Genomic DNA, 19,887 nt, shown 5'->3' on the forward strand with positions numbered 1-19,887 from the left:
TCATTGCATCAAAAATGGGATAATAAATAGGTCGATGTGATGATTAAATAAATAAACATACAGTAAAAACTGAAAATTGTGCTCATTAAGTGCTGTCTACGTTTTGACTGTTATTATTCTCATCAGTAAGAGCAGCTGCTGCTACAGATGATATGCAGTCTTCGGGGGGGATAGAGAGTCTAAAGAAAGAAGAGAGGAGAACGGAGATCCCAAGTCCACACCTTGACGAATCCCAACAGCAGACGTCAGGAAAACAACAAAGGGAACTAAAAGGTTCCCTGTCTGTGAGGTAGGGAAAGTGTCATGGAAGCCACAGAGGAGGGGCTGTGAAGAAGGCCCAAATCTTTGCTGACACAGACTCCCATCCAGCTGGCGGGGGTGGTGTAGCAATGGTGGGTCCCTAATGCCAGTGGCTCTCCTAGGTCCAGTTAATGTTCAGGGAGGAAGACAATTCTTTTGAGAGTACCACCTTTAGGGACTGCTTTCTGGTATTTTAGCATCCCTTTCACATTTCTCATTTTTTACCTCTATTTCAACAAATAAAAATATATGGTAATATATATGGTATATTCAGAGCAATCTTGCTCTTGAAGGTCGAAGGAAAAAGGAAGGGCTTCTGTGGAAAGAGCTTCAATAGGGAAAATAGTACTATCAGGATACATTTACCTGCTCACTATGCAGAGCCTCTAGCAACATTAAAAGAAGAGAGCGTGTTATTTTCTCAAGTAGAGCTTCTCCCTAAGTCAGACTCCAAAAATAAGCCACCACTCTAAACTCATCCATTTATGACTTTGGAAAGCACAGAGACTAAAATGCAGCATAAGTTTTCTTTTCACTAAAGGAAAACCTCCTGCTGGTGAGCTGGTGGGGAGGGAGTTGTTTGTTTGATTAGATCAAACAAGTTTGGAAAATAGAAAGCACACGGACATTCAACGTGTATATGAAATGTGTATATGCATTTTGGGGGGAGCCTTGAACTAATGCTTGAAAGCTTTTGTCAACCAAAAAACTAAATACCAGGTTCTATTTTTGGGAATGCGTCGCTGAATAATTTCATCGTCAGTACTAACTGGTGATGACAAGAAGGTGGTCGTGGATTCTGGTTTTGGATACGAATACCTGTTGAGTTGTGTTCCACGCACACTTGACCTCAGCTGTCTTCTGGGGAGGGGATAAGGAGGGAGGAGAGTTTTTGTCAGCATGCAGCTGAAAACTGTGCAAATTCATTGCCACGAACAAGGTGCCCTGAAACTAACACTGCCCAGGGGCATAAATCCCAAGCATCCCATATTGATACGCAATCAACCTGCTGCCTAGGTTTCGTTCAAGGTAGAAATGTTACCTTCTCCTGATTATGAAGATCATAGAAGATCACCGTAAAAAGATGCAGACAGCATAGGAAGGGACGAGGCAGAGAGTGCATAGCTCCCCCCAGGAGAAGATGTGTCAAGGGTTTGGTAGAACATTCTTCCAAACACATTCATGTTAATCCATTTCCCTTGATTTTAGGATTCATATTTTAAATTTTTCACATTTCTGACATCTGTCTGCATCTTCAAATTGATAGATATAGTTACAATAGTGTTTGTCTTATTATTATATCATGCTATGCAGCTGTTAGAAATAAGGCAGCTCTATAGGTAGCGACATGGAAGGAGTGCCAGACATACTAACTGAAAAAAGAAGAGTACAGACAGTGTGTGTCCTAGATTATCATTTATATATTTTTTTTTAAAGTGTGGATACTTATATGTTGGTATACTCATTTTTCATTTGTAGAAGGAATTATAAAAAGTAGGTAAAGGTTATCTGTAAAGGTGAAGGTGGAGAGTAGAAAGGGACCTTTTCTCATTGTATATACCCTTTTCATCTTTTGAATGTTTACGTTTTACTTTTTTAAAAGTAATTGATTCATTAAAAAGCAAAAAAGAACACTACATATTATTATGGACACATGTGTATGAAGTGAATACACAAAATTACATATAGGGAGGACACATACCAAATTCATTGTAGTGCTTGCCCCTGAAGGAGAGGGAGGGAGAGGAATGGTCTGATGAAAAGAGACACCACATGATGCTGTGGAGTTTTTTTTTGTTTTTTTGAGGAAGATTAGCCCTGAGCTACCATCGGCTGTCAATCCTCCTCTTTTTGCTGAGGAAGACTAGCCCTCAGCTAACATCCGTGCCCATCTTCCTCTATTTTATATGGGATGCCTACCACAGCATGGCCTGAGAAGGGGTGCATAGGTCCGCACTCAGGATCCAAACTGGCGAACCCCAGGCCACCGAAGCAGAATGTGCGAACTTAACCACTGTGCCACTGGGCTGGTCCAGCTGTGAAGTTTTAATTCTCATAAAATTATCTTAAGCAAATATGACAAAATATTAACTTTGTTAATGATGAGTGGTATGTACATGAGTATGATATTATTCACCAGTACTTTTTTGAATAAAAATCTTGTTCAAAGTGTAAAAATTGAAATAAAAATAACATTTCATGGGTACTACTGATGAAAGTGGGGATGAAAGCCATTGTCCACACACAGCCATCAGAACTGTTAAAATTAAAAAGGCAACAACACCAAATGTTGGAGAGGATACAGAGCAACTAGAACTCTGATACAATGTTGGCAGGACTGTAAAATGGTACAACCACTTTGGAAAATGGTCTGGCAGTTTCTTATAAAACTAAATGAACGCGTACCCCATGGGCCAGCAATCTATTCACAGGTATTAATCCAAGACAAGTGAATATATGTCCACAGAAGGACTTGTAAGAATATTTACAGAAGCTTTTCACAAAAGCCAAAAACTAGAAACAGCCTAGCTGTCCATCAACAGAAGGCTAGATAAACAAACTGGTCCATCCATACAAAGAAATGCTAGTCAGCAATAAAAACGGAACAAACTACTGAGACATGCAATAACATATTTACGGCTCTCTAAAACACTATGCTGAGTGGGAGAAACCTTACACAAAAGAATGCATACTCTACAAGTTTATTTACATGAGGACCTAGAAGAGGCAAAATAAATCTATGGTGGGGAAAAATCAGAACAATGGTTGCCGGGGAGGGAGGCTGTGAGAAGGGTGGGAGGTTGACCGGGAAGGCGCATGAGAGAACTTTCTAGGGTAACAGTAACGCTCCATAGCTTGACAGGGCTTTGGGTTACACAGCTGTATTATTTGTCAAAATTCAGTAAACGTTTACTTAAGATATGTGCATTTTACTGTGAATAAATTTTGCCTCAAAAGGAAAAATAATCTGTAAGTGAATAGTGAACTCTGGTTAATAATAATGCGTGTTGGACTATTTAGGGGGAAGTGTACTAATGGTGCATTGACTCTGAAATGCATAAAAAAAGATGGATTGATGCACAAATGGATCAACATGAGATAAAACAAGAATGGTTAAACGTTAATGGTAGAATCTAGGGGGCAGGTATAGAGATGCCCACTGTAAAATTCTTTCAAATTTTCTGTATGTCTGAAAATTTTCATAATATGCTGAAAATAGCTAAAACATACTTCCAGTTAAGTTGTTTAGCACACACATTACATATGGCAGGGAATTCTTTGTCATGACATATTGGTCTTCCTTATTAAGTCAGTGACTTTCAAGGGGACTTTATGGGCATTATATTAAATTTCTGGGACCATCACATAAGAGACTCTACTTAAAATAAGTAAAGTAAATACTGAGCGTACTTCTTGATTTACAAACATGAAACCACACTGCATGTAAGACTGGCTTCTAGGAACAGCCCAATGCCTCTTCCATGGCCAACTCTAACCATTCACCCTACTCGCCAAAAGAAGAGAAAGCGGCATTCTGCTACATTCATCAGGAGAGTGAGTGGTCATCTCAAAGGGGATGAAAGCCACTGTCTCCATGGACACCATCTCTCTTCTCTTGCTTCGTTCTCTGAGGTGGCGTAAAGCAGGCCCCTCCCCGACCCCATGCCACTTTACCTCCACACGAGCTGGCATGGCCAGCCCAAGAAAGGGACACATCTGCTCTCTCTTATGAAGGCTCTGCCTCTTGCTCAGGTGCTGCTAGGTGTACACTAGATCAGCCAGCCTCACAGGATCATTAAAGCTAAGCTGAGGTTTAAGTTGGGAAAAGCATTTGAGGCTCTGGCCTTTAGCACAGCAAAAGCAATCCAGGGTTCAGCCCAGCTTACTGAACTAGCGCAATGGGGTCACGGTCAAAGCTCCAGCCAGACGCAAAGCCCTTCCTCACCTCCTCTTTGACTAGCTCTGCCATGGTGCCTTGTGTCTCTGCGTGCACGCAGGTATCCATCACTCAGGGGCATCAATAGGAGGAATGGCAGCAGGGTAGGGCAGACGCCTTGATCACAAGATCCACTAACAGCATCCTAATATCAGAAATTTTAAATATATACCATTTCTTACCTTTTTTCCCCCTTAACTATAGATTGGGTACATCTTTCCAAGTCTAAACATACAGGATTTCTTTACCTCATGCTTCCCAATCATACTGACTTTAAGGAGGAGTTTCTGAGCATCTTGGCCCAGTGATTATTAAAGCAGATGTAGTAAGACCAAGGCCTTCAGGCTCTGTTATCTTCCTCCACCAGAACACCTAGAAGGTGGGGCCCTGCGCATAAGGGCCACCCAAGAGGTCTTTGTATTGGTCACTCTGTGACATTCGGTATTTTCTGTATATGTGCATTGTTACAACAGGCCAAAAAGTGACCCAGTCCATCAGTATCTGGTATAAAGGTTGCTGAAAAACATAGCTTAGCAGATTTTTGGCTTCCTAATGAATTGAATGACTAGACGTTTCTGCATTATATAAATATACTTCAGTTTTCTATTTATAATACAGAATAATGGATAAGAAATGATGAAAAGAGAATTTTGGAATTGGCAAGTTACTGAATTGCTATTTTTTATCATTCTTACCTCATTTGAAGGAATCGTGGCAAAGGGTTTGATGACAGCAGCTAACGGAATCTGAGCTTGCTTGGCCATATCTGACGTGCACGGGAAACAGTATGTCGTGCAACGGATATATCGAGGACTAGCATTGCCTGAAACATGCAAAGGGATACACTTAAAATGTGCTTAGAAAAAAATCTACCCCACACTATTTAAATATTTATAAAGGTACTTCTAGACAATGCATTGCCTCATTTGTAAAACTTTCTTCATGATTGTCAAAACAGAAGAAGGGCAGTACTGTGCAATTCTACAATCTATATTCTAGGCAAACTATAGGTTTTTTGTGAAATAAAACACTCTGAATCCTAGTGCAAAAAATATAAAAGAGGTGCTTTAATTATTATTATATTATATGTAATATATTTTATTATATGTAGTATATTACATATTTTACTATTATTATTATTATTATTATAAACAGGGTCTTAATAGTCAACTCACAGACTTGAGGGGTGTTTACACTCAATGGAAGAAATAAAGCAAAGGCACAAAAACATGAAAGAATAAAATTTGTTCTTCATCCTCTTCTATCACCACATCTGCTATGGAAAAGGTAAGGATTTGAACACCATTTCATATCTGCAAGTGATATTTTGTCAAACACGATACCATTTGACGGGTTTTTTTCTAAACTTGGGAACTGAATTAGAAATGAAAATTCTACTTGTACTAGAAATCCTTTTTTTTTTTTTAAAGATTGGCACCTGAGCTAACAACTGTTGCCAATCTTCTTTTTTTCTTTTCTGCTTTTTCTCCCCGAATCCCCCCAGTATATAGTTGTATATTTTAGTTGTGGGTCCTCCTAGTTCTGGCATGTGGGACGCCGCCTCAGCATGGCCTGATGAGTGGTGTCATGTCCGCGCCCAGGATCCGAACCAGCGAAACCCTGGGCCAACCAAGCAGAGCGCGCAAACTTAACAACTCGGCCACAGGGCCAGCCACTAGAAATCTTATTTTTAAAAACACCCTAATCTATTTTTAATATACATTAGGTTTTCTGACCAAGTATCTTTATTTCATGGCATACATGAGTATTAAAACAATATCCATGGCATGAAGAATATTTTTGAATCACTAGAATAACTTATCTAAAATAAATTTTGAAATTAAATTATAATACATTATGATCAAAAGAACGTAATCATCAAACGAACACGTACTGAGGTCTACTAGGTTGTAGAAACTGGCCTAAGAGCTTCCCTGTAGAGCATGTGTTCTTAGAGAGACAATAAACGGTAAACCTAATAAATGAGTGAGTTACATAGGCCATCAGAAGATGATAAATGCTATGAAAAAAGCACATGCGGTTAAGGGGTACCATAGTGGGAGGCAGACTACAATTTTAAATAGTTACAGAGTAGGCCTTATTTAAAAGGTAACATTTGAGCAACGACTCCAAGGAGGCGAGGGATTTACCCAGGCAGGTACCTGCAGGTAGGGCATGCCTGGCCTGGTGGAGGGACATCAGGCGGCCTGTGCGGCTGGAATGGAGCACAAGTGGGGCACAGCAGCTGGTAAGGAGTTCAGAGAAGTAGCAGAAACCAGATCAGGTAGATGCTTGAGACCATTTGAAATCCTCCACTTTTCACTCCGAGTGAAACGGGGAGCCACTGCTGGGTTTTGAGCAGAAGCGTGTCATGATCTGACCTAGGCTCACTCTGCCTATGGTTTTGAGAACGGACCGCAATGGGGAGGAAGAGAACCAGAGAGACAAGTTTGGAGGCTGTGCAGCAACCAGTGAGAAATGCTGCCGGCAGGGACCAGCCTGATAGCAGCAGAGGTGTTGACAGGTAGCCAGAGTCTGGACAGATTTTTGAAGGGACAGTGACTTACTCGTTGATGGGCATGACGTACGAGGTGAAAAGACAGGAGGTGTGAAAGAAAGACAGGGTCAGGGATGACTCCAAAGTTTTTGTCCTGAGGAACCAGAAGCATGAAGTTGCCATGAAATGAAACGAGAAGGGCTGCAGGGACGGGGTCTTCAATGGGTACACATGGGCAGAGATCAGGAATCTGGGAATCTGACTTTGGACACATGGAATTTGGGAAATCTATTAAGCAATCACAAGTGATGTTGAGTAGACAATTCAATATGTGAGTCTGGGCACTGGGTGGAAAGCTGGGCTGGCAATACACATTTGGGGGTTCTTGGCATCTCCACAGTATTTGAAGCCACAAAACTAGACGACAACCACCAAAGGAATCATCGTGGCCAGAGAAGAAAAGACGCCTGAGGACTGGGCCCTGTGTCCTCCAACATAAAGAAGTCAGAGGAAATGGGAAACCAGCTAAAGGATTGAGAAGGATAAAAACGAGAAATGTCTGGTGAGCTGGAGGAAGAGAGAGTTTTGGTGGAATGGGGCAGTTGGGGCGGGGGGGGGGTCTGCTTAGAGAGAGTTTAAGAGAGAAAGAAAGGGGGGGACTTGGCAATTATCCTTTCAAGTTTTGCTATGGAGGGGAGCAAAGAATAGAGGGGGGACTGGTATAGGAAGTGGATCAAGAAAACATTCGTATTTTTTCAGATAGGAGAAGGCTTTTTTAAAAAGATGGGAATAATCCTGTAAAAAGAGAAACACCAATAATATGAGAGAACGAGAGGAGACTTATGGTAAGAATACACTGGAGTGGTGCACAGTGGGAGAGGCTGGCTCTCGGCCAGAGCACAGGTCGCTCCTTTATGGCCAGAAGCAGGGGCACATGACACAGGGGCTGGATGTGATGGAGAATCCCTGGAAGCTCTCTTCTGATTGTGCAGTTTTCTCAGAAAGGAGGAATTAAGAGCAGCTAAAAGAAAGGGATAGGAGAGGAGGCGTCCCAGATCTCAGGAGAGAGTATGAAGCAGTGACTAATTGGAGTAGAAAAGTGAGAGGACTCATGGGGTACAGGGCGCTGGGAAGTTCGTGGTCCTGAGTTCAAACAGATGCTGCAGCGGGCTGGGAGCCTGTTGGGCCGTGTGCTGCTGTACAAGTGGGCCCAGAATGAGTGGAAGGTTGCACCTAAGAAAGCTGAGTTTCTTCTTTTCATCTTCAATCTATTATTGCCAGATTTTATGTGTTTTACAGGACCAGCTAGAAATAGGAATATTTCTATTATAAATATTTCTATTTATAAATATTTCTATTTATAAATATTTCTATTATAAATATTTTTTCACATAAAATATTCTGATTTTTACATCATGGCAACTACTTCAAAGAGAAACAAAACAAAATATTGTGTACGACAAATTAACATGACTGCAGGCTGAATCCGGTTTGGGGCTCTGCGGCAGAGGGTCTGAGAGACGGCAGAAAGGTGGTACCAACAACAAGGATAACAATAACAACAGTACGTGCCAATGTGTCAGGCATCACTATAAACATGTCATGTCACGTGTAAACTCATTTTAGTCTCACAATCGCGCTAGGAGATTGACACCCTTAGGACCCCATTTTGCAGAGAAGAAAACTGAGACCCCAGGAGGTTAAGTGACTTGCCAAAGGTCAAAAGGTTAGTAAGTGACAAAAGTGGTACCAGACCCTCTCACAATCCTCTACTGTATCCCAGATAAGTTGGGTCCAGGTCATGAAAGCTGTGAATTTTGGATGAGGTGTTAAGCCAGTCCTGTTTGCCCATGAGCAATGATGCGACATTTTTTTCAGCAAGGGCAAGATGATCACATAAATACTTGAAGAAAACTAAACTACCCAGAATGTAGCAGACAGCTTCTGGGAGCAGGAAAAAATTAGAGACAGGAAGACTGGTCCACTGCCGTAAGATTCCAAGTGAATACTAATACAGGGTAAAACAAGAGTTTGGGGAACAGGAATAGAAGAAAAAGAAAGTAATAAATGTGAATATGCTTCAACCCCTGTTATTGTTTATTTCATATAACTTAGACAAAATCTTCCTCATTATCATCACACAATTTTATACAGACTGTGAAATAAGAATTTTGGAATATTTTAATTTTTAATTGCACTCAATTTTTACTAGTTAAAATTACCAATAACATATTGAAATCAAGTATTTGTTATCTTTAAATGGTTTTTTTTTACAGGGAAATATGCATATGAATGAGCTCATGACGGTGACTAAACAAACTTTTGTTTCAGGAAGATAATGCATACAAAGAATAAAATTTTTAAAAAGCAATTGAGTGTTTTTATATACACAGGTATGCAAAAGTGGGGTACAAGAGATATGGCTATAGTAGATAACAATCTCAGTAATTAATATTCAAAACTCTTTGAGATGCTTAATAAAGAGCACTATGGGATAATCTGAGTGAAAAACATTCAATACATTGTTCATTCAACAAATGTTTATGAAGCTAAGCCCCATACTAGGGGCTTAGAGAGACAAGAAAGTGAAGCCTCTGATTTCAAGGACTAGTAGGAAAGAGTGATAATAAAAACAGATAACTGCAACAAATCATGGTAAGTACTACAGAAGAGCAAATCGATTAAGAGGCGGCCATGTGGATCAGAGGTGACTACACAAATGATGAGGTGCTTGAACAAGGTCTCGTAGGATGGGCAGAAGCATAGAACCAAGGGACAAGTTGAGTCCTAAATTAGATCCCGTAGCCAAAGGCAAAGGAGTAATACTTGTAAAGTAGGTGCTTTTCTTTATTGGCTCCACCGCTAGCCAGCTGCATGGCCGTGAACAAGTCACGTAACCTCCCTGGGCCTTAGTGCCCTCATATCTGCAAAGTGGGAGAGCTGAGCAAATGAAGGCCAAGGTTCCTTCTGACTCTATATTCTATTTATGTCTGTGAATTTTTGCACATCTGAGATCCTTGGGCTACATCCTAAACCATGTACTAGTAAGTGTTAGCTCATAAGCCAGGCCAGACAAGGGGCTTCACAGCAAAGGGGTGTGACTGGGCCAACTTCAGGGCTCCATTCCAGGGCAGCTCTCTCTTCTTGCCAGGGGCTGGGCTGCAGGCTAAGGAGAGATGATGATGATCTGGACCCCACCACCTCGCTAGTCCTTCCTTCTCTTCCTACTCCTCCCTTCGCAGTCTTTCCTTACATGTACCATAGGATCCAGCAAGTCCACTTCCAGGAACAGACCCAAAGGAATTGAAAGCAGGGACTCAAAAAGATGTTTGTACATTGATGTTCGCTGCAGCCACACAGCTGCTATGGCTATTCACAACAGCCAAAAGGTGGAAACCGCACAAATGTCCTTCAATAGACAAATGGATAAACAAAATGTATATACATAAAAGTGAATATTACTCAGCCTTAAAAAAGAACGAAATTCTGATAAATGCTACAACACGGATGAACCTTGAAAATATTATGCTAAGTGAAATAAGCCAGACACAAAAGGACAAATATTGTATGATTCCACTTACATGAGGTGCCCAGAATAGGCAAATTCATAGACACAGAAAGTAGAATAAAGGATACCAGGGACTGGTGGGGTGGAAGACTGGGGAGTTACTGTTTAACGGGGACAGAGTTTCAGTGTAGGATGATCAAAATGTTCTGGAAATAGACAATAACGAGGGTTGCATAACATCATGAATATAATTAATGCCACTGAACTGTACGCTCAAAAATGGTTAAAATGGCAAATTTTACTTTACGCGCACTTAATCACAATAAAAAAAATCATCTGTACGTTCAAAAAGAAAACAAAACAAAACAAAAATCACAAAGAACTCTGCATGTGCTGTTCCTTAATATGCATGCTCTCTCCAGCCGCCATGCTTTCACGTAGTCCACCTCCTCTGCCTGGCACCCTTTTCCTCTCCCAATCTCCCCACTTCTCCTCTGGTTTACACGTGCTCACTCAAGGCTCGGCTTGGCTGTCCCCACTCCAGCAGGATAGGCTGGGTGAGTTATCTGGTTAGTTACTTCACATTTAGGTTCCCATGGCAATATGCTTTTTATCCTTCTACAACATTTACCACACTGTATTAATATTTAGTTATATTTTTCCCTGCCAGATTGTGTACTCATTTAAAAATAGAAGCTTGTCTTTTATTTCTGAATAGAGGCAGCAGGTGATTGGTTAAGAATATGGGTTCTAGCATCAGAATGCTGGGGTTCAAATTCTAGCTTTGCTTCCTGCTAGCTATGCATCTTGGGTAAGTCACCTAAGCACACTGTCCCTTAGTTTCACACTCTATAAAATGAGGATGATATTAATGCCTATCTCATAAAGTTATAGGGCAGATTAAATGAACTAATCCAGATAAAGTGTTGAGAAGATTGTCTTGATGCATAGCAAGCACTTATAAACATAAACCACAATAGTAATGGGTACTGAATAAGTACTTGCTAAATGCATGCATCAATGAGTGAATGAATGAATGAACAAGTGGGGCCCTGCCCCCAGGTAGCTCACAGTCTCTTGGGAAAGACAGACCCAAACCACAGTAAAATCTAACGGGATGGGGCTATAATGGAAGTGTATGCGAAGCACTGTAGGGGAAGCAATTGGAGATTTCAAAGAAAAAATTTAAGCTGAGTTTGGACGAACTAAGAATTTCCCAAGTAAATGGGTGACAGTTATATATTCCAAGGACATTTGTTCAGTAAATATGTACTGGGCAACCATTATGTTCTAGATACCAGGTGAGTGTCTAGGAATACAACGGCCAACAAGAAACAGTCTGTAGTCTGTTGCAGAGAAAATAGCACAAAGTGAGAATCAGAGACACGAGGGGAAGGATGAGTGGGAAACCTGAGGCAGACATAAAGGAGGAAAAGGTGGGAGATGAGGCTGTTCAGGAATATTATTTAGGTTGTAAGGAGCCTCAAATACTATTTCATATTTATTTAAAATACTAAATGAACAAATAAATATTAAAAGCACTTATGTAACATACTATTAGATTAAAATGAAATTGCCTTTTTTTTTTTTTTGAGGAAGATTAGCCCTGAGCTAACTACTGCCAGTCCTCTTTTTTGCTGAGGAAGCCTGGCTCTGAGCTAACATCGTGCCCATCTTCCTCTACTTTATACGTGGGATGCCTACTACAGTACAGAACACCAAGCGGTGCCATGTGTGCACCCGGGATCTGAACCGGCGAACCCCAGGCCGCCGAGAAGCGGAACGTGCGAACTTAACCGCTGCGCCACCGGGCTGGCCCCGAAATTGCCATTTTTGTGGATCAACAATGATAGGAAAATATCAGAAATTTCACATAGGTCCAACTTACTATATACCAAGTCCTACATGCTTTACTAATGGGAACTCAACTAACAAGTTTGAATGGATTCTGCAAGTAATAAGGGACAAATTATTTTTAGAATAGGAAGTAACGTAATGTGAATTGTGTTTTAATATTAATATCTAAAACAATAACATCATCTGTAATTTATATTAAACCCTTCTACATGTCAAGCACCCTGCATACACATGAGCATACTTACATGAACACACACACACAGAGAGTCACCTCTAAGCCTTACCCTGGCCCTGCAGGGCAGGTCTTAATCCTCCCATTTTACAGAGGTGACACTGAGGTTCAAAGGGTGAGATGAGCACAGCTCACACAAGCAGTAAGGAGGGGAGCCTGGATTCCTGTGCGGGGGGGTGTGCAAGGCTCTCAATCAAAGCTCCTTCCGCCTCACTGTGTTGCCTGCTCTATAAGGACAGCACTGAAGGCAGCACAGAGGATGGACCAGAGAGGGCACCCCCAGCTAGAACGTGGCTGGCTTGATAATTCTGAGATGAGATGCTTGTCTGGGTACCGAAATTATACTTCTAGGATTGAGTACATGAGCCATTAAAACAGTATACTCAGAATCTGAGACTTCAGATCTCATCAGGCTGTGTTTTAACTTGCCATAAACAATAGAATGATATATTCCCAGAAAGACCAAACCCGCACAAGAACAGATACATTAAACTGACTGCACACACAGAACAGTCAGTGGAGAGAGAGCTCAGCCCTTCCCCATCCCAACTGAAAAGTGGGAAAACAGAACCCAAATGCTAAAGGACTTGATGAAAATAAAAAATAAGATCACTCCAGCTGGAACCAGGCGTGCTGACTTCTCAGTGTTCAATCCCTACAGCTCTGCTCATGCTGTCCTGCCAGGTCTCCAATGCAGTAAATAAATTAAACCAAAGGAGGGCAGGAACTAATAGAAACCCACACATTAAAAGAAAGACTTCTCTTAAACTGATATATTGCACTATATCGCACCAGACACTCTCTAGACTTCTACAAGCAGAGACTAGAATTCAGTTGATAGTATCTTCTCAGTACTTGAGTGATTGACGGTGAATTGGTCCCCACTATCAGCTATAAAGAGGCTCCCCATCATTGATGGTGTTATCGAAGGGGGTTAGTGTATTTGCTTTTAAAAAAAACGGTGGTAAATGTTAAAACCTCAATCAAAAATATTATTGAAAATAAATACCTTGGTCTTGTATCACACAATCTGTAGTGACCAGGGGAGGAACCTGGCCTCTGGTGTTGGTGGCATAAACTTGTCCCCCTCTGGTGGCTCTGTCATTCTCGATCACCTGAATCTGATAAATAAGATATCAAGAGCAAGTTAAAGGAAGCTAAGATTCTTTCCAATATTCTCTCCCTCCCGCCCTCTCATTATTCACGCACACAAAAATAGGCATTTTCTAAATGCTTTCAGTTCATTTCAGATCAAATTCTCATGAGAACCAACCATGCCCTCAGTTCCGCTGTGGCTTACCTTCACAGTTTTAGATCTGCAGTTTCTAATTCTATCCTGTAATACTCTGAGCTCCGACCCTGACCCTTCAGAGAACTTTATTTTTATTCAATTTTTTATTGGGACCATAGATAAGCAATTAAAAAAAAAGATTCTGGTAGGAAAAGAAATTGAAAATAGCTTTATTAAAGAAGATACTTCTTGCAGTTAAAGAAAACTCTAAAAGGCTAAAAACCATAAAATTCAGAGGAAACGACTTACAATATATAACCTAAAAAGCCTTAACTAGTCTCCTCAAATCCCTCTTGATCTTCAATTTTCCTTTCAAGTTTCCCCACCACACTCCTGCTCCTTGAGACACAAGAAACAAACAATATAAAGAGTTCTCACGTGGGTTCTGCCTATGAATAAAATCAGAAGAAACAACAGTCCCTATATTTTGTCATCTAATTTGGAAACATCCTATTCTCTACTAAAATATTTATTGATAAAGAATATAGAGATATGAATTTGTCTTTCTGTTGTAATTGTCTAGGGATGAAAATAATGAGCAAAATCTAGTAGTATGGAGTTAGGAAGAAAACAAGAGGGAATCCTAATAATTATCTTCCTCTTCTTCTTTACCTTCTCCCAGCACTCAATTCTTTCATCACAGGATAAGAGAGACAAGAGACAAGGGGGTAAAAAAAAGAAGGGAGCAAAAAGAGGGAAAAGAAGGAGAAATGAGATGGGTGCCAGACTGGAACACACAGCGTTGGAGGATACGCAGTTTTTTATATTCCTAAAGAAATTATTGATAACATGCAAACTGTCTTCCCCAAACTCTGAAATGTTACCTTCTCCTCTTCCTCTCCCATCTCACCCAATCCAGGCCCGAGTTGGCACTGATATCATTGGTTTTATGGCATATCAGAGATAGATTTAGCCTGCCTTTCAATCTACACAATTTCTGTCTTTCTAATTTCATAGGACTTGAACTCTTATTAAATTAAGGATATAGAATATGCTCCAAAAATAACTACTGTTAAGACACAAATGAGACTAAAAGCTACCATGGGCAGAGACAAGAAGAAAACAGAAAAATCAAAACACTATAATTGCATTATAGATTTCAACCACGAGGTTAACCTGGGTCATCCAAAATGGGAGTAGCTTTTATATTATCAACATTAATTATACTCATTTCAACCAATGAAGTGTCAAATACAAAAGAAAGATAAAGCCATGATGATCTAGATATTGAACATAGTTCTTGGTCTTCAACTAGACTATATTTCAAAAAGTTTATTTTTAAATTAGCCATTTGCAACTTACCAAGCACTGCCTCCAAAGAACAGTGTCATACGTGGTAATTACATTTCTAAATTAATCCACATTGTGGCTAGAATACTACAGAAAGAGTAAGAAGTATTATAACAGTTCTAGTAATTTTTAAAAATATATTATAGTTTTTTTTATTTGCCTCAAATGCATGCTCTCAAAAAACATGCTTAGGGATTAAACAACACACAGAAATTTCAATGGAGATTTTGTCTGTGACTTGGTACTTAAAGGGTTTCAATTTGAAGACAGTGACTCTTGAGAATGCCTAAGCTACCTCAAAACGTATAGATTTCTTTTTCCCTCAGAAGATGTGCCAGTAGAATTACTTTCACCATTATCTGCTGTACATAGAGTATTCTCGGTTCATAAAACAGAATCAGGAAAGAGAAAAAAAGAATGATTCTCTTGAGATAAATGAGCAAGAAGAGTAAGGGAGAAATGAGGTAAGAAGGTGTGTGCACATCTAAGGTGGGCTGCTTAAGGGAGAACTGTTCGAACGTTGGGTGGTGAGAGAAAGAGGGGACCAGGAAGCACTCAGCTTCTGCAGATACAGAAAGAGAGTGAGGAAAAGTTTTGATGGAGACACTAGTTTCCTCACCTTCAAAACATGGACGATACCACCAACAAAAAGGGTTGTTGTCAGCACTTAGCTCGGACTGGCAGGTAACAGGAGTTCAATAAGCATGACTTTACATCTTTCTTTCCAGAAAGAAGAATTTATTTAGTTAGCACAAGCATGCTGCTTGGGTAATAGGAACATAAACAGGTACCAACTGGCATTGCTATTTCATTACTTTTATGACAAAAAATAATACTAGACTGATTTGTATGTATGTATTTGAAGAGTCTTGGATGAATTACAGAAATACTGCTTATTGCTTTTGCTGTTAACACTCATTCATTCATTGAACAAAGATATGAATGCATACTATGTACCAGGCCCTGTTCCAGGAGCTGGAGACACAGAAGTGAACATAACCAAGTTCTCAACCTCGTGGAGCTGACACTGTAGTACGGAAGACAGGCAATAAATAAACAAATGTACAAGTCAGATACATGCTATGTCAGGGAGTAATCAGTGCTGTGAGTATGGAGTGATATGGATACGGCCGCCAAGGAGATTGGGGATGAGCAATGAAGACATGAAGGAAATGAAGAAATGAGCCATGCCCTGCATACAGCCAGGGGAAGAGATTCTAGGCAGAAGAAAGATCAAGTGCAAAGACCCTGAGGCAGGAGTATGCTTGGCATGTTTGAGGAATAACAAGGAGGCTAGTGTGGCTGAAGTGATGGAGAAGACGGGTAAGAGACCAGGTCAGAGAAGTTTGTGTGTGCGCAGCAGGAGGCATGGGGGAGCCAGGGGTGGCAGATACGTAGGGTCTTGCAGCCCACTGTAAGAACTTTGGTTTTTAACTCCAGGACTACTGGAGGGTTTTGTTCTGAGCCATGACATGATCTGACTGAGAATTTCAGTGGATCATCCTGGCTGTTGTGTGCAGACAGGAAGGGCAGGCAGACCAGTCAGGAGACCCTTACAACAATCCGGGTGGATAGATAGTAAAGGCTTGGATCAGGACAAACTCATAGAGCAGGACCAGGACCAACAGAATGAGCTAAAGGACCAAACGTGAGATGTGCAAGAAAGAGAGAAGCAAGGAAGACTCCAAATTGTTTGGGCTGAGGGACTGGAAGAATGGGGCTGGAATCTGGATTTCAGGGAAAACGTCTTGATGAGGAACATCTGCATTCTCATTTAAAGCCATGAGAATGGATGGGATCACTTAAAGCAACGCTTCCTAGTGAGCCTAAGAATCATCCGGAGAGCTCGTTAAAACACAGAGTCCAAGGCCCTACCCTAGAGATTCTGACTCATAGGTCTGGGGTGGAGCCTGAGAACAAGAATTTCTAATAAGCTGCCAGCTGATGTTGATGGTGCCTTCCTGGGAGCACACTCTGAGTACTGTTGACCTAGAGAGTAAATGTGGATGGAGAGGGGGACAGGTCCAAAGATTAAGCTCTGGGACACTTTTAACACTAGAAAGTCAGAGAGGTGAGGTAAAGCCAACAAAGGAAACAAGAAAGAGCCACCAGTGAGGTAAGCAGAGATGTAAATGAGTGGTGGTGTCTCAGAAACCAGACGAAAAAGTGTTTCAAGGAGGATGGAATGAACAGATGTGTCAAATCGCTGCTGCTGTGTCGAGACACATGAGATCTGAGAATTGACCACTAGATTTGGTAATCGGAGGTCACTGGAAACCGGGACAAGCATGGTATTGGTGGGGTCGTGGTGACAAGATCTAAACTGAAATAGGTTCAGAAGGGAAATGGAGGAGATGAGCTGAAGACACTTGGTATAGGCAACTCTTTCGGTGATTTCTTGCTATAAAAGATAGCCAATAAATGGGGAGGAAACTGGATAGAGATTTCAAGAAGGGCCAAGGGAGGCTTCTTTGATTAACAATGAGAGGTGCTGAAGGATGTTTATATTCTGATGAGAATGATTTAGCAGAGAAAACTTGAAGTTGATCTTCAAATAAGTATAGATGATGCAGGAGACAGGGGATGTGTGGTTAATTTTATGTGTCAACTTGGCTAGGCCATGGTACCTAGCCTTTGGTGGAATAACACCTAGTTTTTGGTCGAATAATAGTCTAGATGTTGCTGGGAAGGTATTTTTAAAAATGTGATTAACACTTGATCAGTCGAGTTTGAGTAAAGCAGATTACCCTCCACAATGTGGGTGGGCCTCATCCAATCATTTGAAGCCCTTAAGAGAAAAAGACTGAGGGACCCTGGAGGAAGAGGGTGTTCAGATGCCTTTGAACTTGAGCTGCAAAATGAACTCTTTTCCATGTCTCTAGCCTGCTGGCCTGCCCTGCAGATTTCAGACTTGCCAGTCCCCACAACTGAGTGAGCCAATTCCTTGATATCTCTTTCTATATAGATACACATCCTACTGGTTCTGTTTCCTTGGAGAACTTTGACTAATATAGGGGGACATTTGCTGGAGAGTCGTTCTTAGGAGGCCATAAGGACGGGATCTGGGGTACAAGCTTTTAAAAACTCCACCAGTGATTCTTTCGAGCAGCCAGGTTTTAGAATCACATGACTACAAGTTCACCTTAGTTTAGTGGTCATGAACTGGAAATGAGACTAGTCAGCATGGTGTGCATTTTCTCAAGTCACATTCAGCATCTGAGGTGTAGGCATGGAATAAATGTACAGCAGGTTTAACCACAAATGGGATTCTTCTAGACGAATTCAGTAGAGGGAGAGGGGCAAGGAAGTTTGAGAGTACAGGATGTAAGAGACATTTATCATCATGGATCACATAATCTAAGCTGCATAAGAGAACTGAAAAGATGAAGGCAATGTGAGTCAGAGATAAAGTGGTAGGTTGTAAGTCTTGGTGGGTGAATTATTTTTGGAGTTTGAGTCCTAAAGGGAATGAGCTAAAGAGACAGGAGGCAGTGGTTGGAGAACAGGATGCTTTCAACCAAGATTTTGAAGGTGTACCATAATTGGTAATGACAGGATCTATGGTAGGACTATGGACAACTAAGGTGGGGTAAATGAAAAGCACATTGGAAGCAAAGATCAAGAATTGAGAGGCAGGGAATGAAAGCTTTTATGGATGGAGAGTAAAATAGCCAATAATTGTAACAGAAATAGTACTGGAGAGATTAACAGTGAACTTGGAGCTAAAAACTTCAGAGAATGATGCAGAATGACCCAGAGAGTCTGCTGATGCTATACACAAGCCGAGAAACAAGAAATAAAAATGAACTCAATGTGCCACAATACAGTCATGTGCCACATAATGACATTTTGCTCAACGACAGACCACATATATGAGATTAGTACCATACAGCCTAGGTGTGTAGTAGGCTATACCATCTAGGTTTGCGTTAAGTGCATTCTATGATGTTTGCACAACGATGAAATCACCTAACGACCCATTCTCAGAACATATCCCCATCACTAAATGACACATCACTGTATACGATATTTCTTTACCTAGAACAATGAAATAATATTAAACCATGAAAGTAACGGCTGGTAACATGATTATCAATCAAGGCACTAAGAGTTATTAAAACTTAATTTCTAACATGTTATAGAATGAGACTTTATCACAAATCTTCAAGTTTATATTCAAATAAATATAGAATAAGTGGTAAATTACAAAAATAGCCAAAATCCTCCACCCCTCCTTGTATCTGTGCCCCTTCTAAGCACTTTGCAGCTCCTCCCATCGAGAGGCAGAATATATTTTTCTACCCCTTGACTCTGGGGTGGTCTTGTGACTTGCTTTGGCTATGAAAATGTCATGGAAGTGGCAATGTGCCCGTTCCAAAACAAGACCTCAAGAGGCCTTGCATATTCCTACTGTCCCTTTTGGATATCTTCCATTGCCAAGTGAACAAACCCAGGCTAGCCTGCTTGGTGACATAGCTCAATCATCTCCAACTAACAGATGGGTCCCAAATACCAGACACAGGAACAACACTATCTGTAGTGGGCTCAACTGTGGTCCCCCAACCCCTGAAAATATATCCACGTCCTAATCTCGGAAACCTGTGACTCTCACCTCATACAGCAAAAGAATTGATTAAATTAAGGATCTTGAGAGAAGGTGCTTATCTTGAATTATCTGGGTGGGGCCTAGATGGAATAACCAGTAACCTTATAAAAGTGAGGCAGAGGGAGTTTTGAGACGGATGTCCAGAGAAGACACAGAGAAGAGGAAGAGGCAATGTGATGACAGAGGCAGAGATGGGAATGATGTGGCCACAAGCCAAGGAATGCTTGGAGCCCCCAGAAGCTAGAAGAGAAAGGAATGGATTCTCCCACAGAGCCTCTAGAGGGAGCACAGCCCTGCCAACTCACTGATTTCAGACTTCCAGCCTCTAGACCTGTAAGAGAATCAGCTTCGTTGTTTTAAGTCACCCAG

The 19,887-nt window shown here is 41.0% G+C and overlaps 1 protein-coding gene across 2 annotated transcripts in view; it reads right to left on the minus strand.

The window, feature by feature from the left end:
- Positions 1–19,887, minus strand: part of SEC24D (SEC24 homolog D, COPII coat complex component) — a 103,030-nt gene that overhangs the window by 61,905 nt on the left and 21,238 nt on the right. For both annotated transcript variants that reach the window (XM_070504682.1, XM_014858199.3), the window contains exons 7-8: positions 13,341–13,452; positions 4,933–5,060 (exon numbers count right to left, since the gene is read on the minus strand). In XM_070504682.1, coding sequence (XP_070360783.1) covers positions 4,933–5,060; positions 13,341–13,452 — 240 coding nt within the window. The remainder of the gene's footprint in view (positions 1–4,932; positions 5,061–13,340; positions 13,453–19,887) is intronic.

Source organism: Equus asinus, chromosome 3, assembly GCF_041296235.1.
Source record: "Equus asinus isolate D_3611 breed Donkey chromosome 3, EquAss-T2T_v2, whole genome shotgun sequence".
NCBI classification, from domain to species: domain Eukaryota; kingdom Metazoa; phylum Chordata; class Mammalia; order Perissodactyla; family Equidae; genus Equus; species Equus asinus.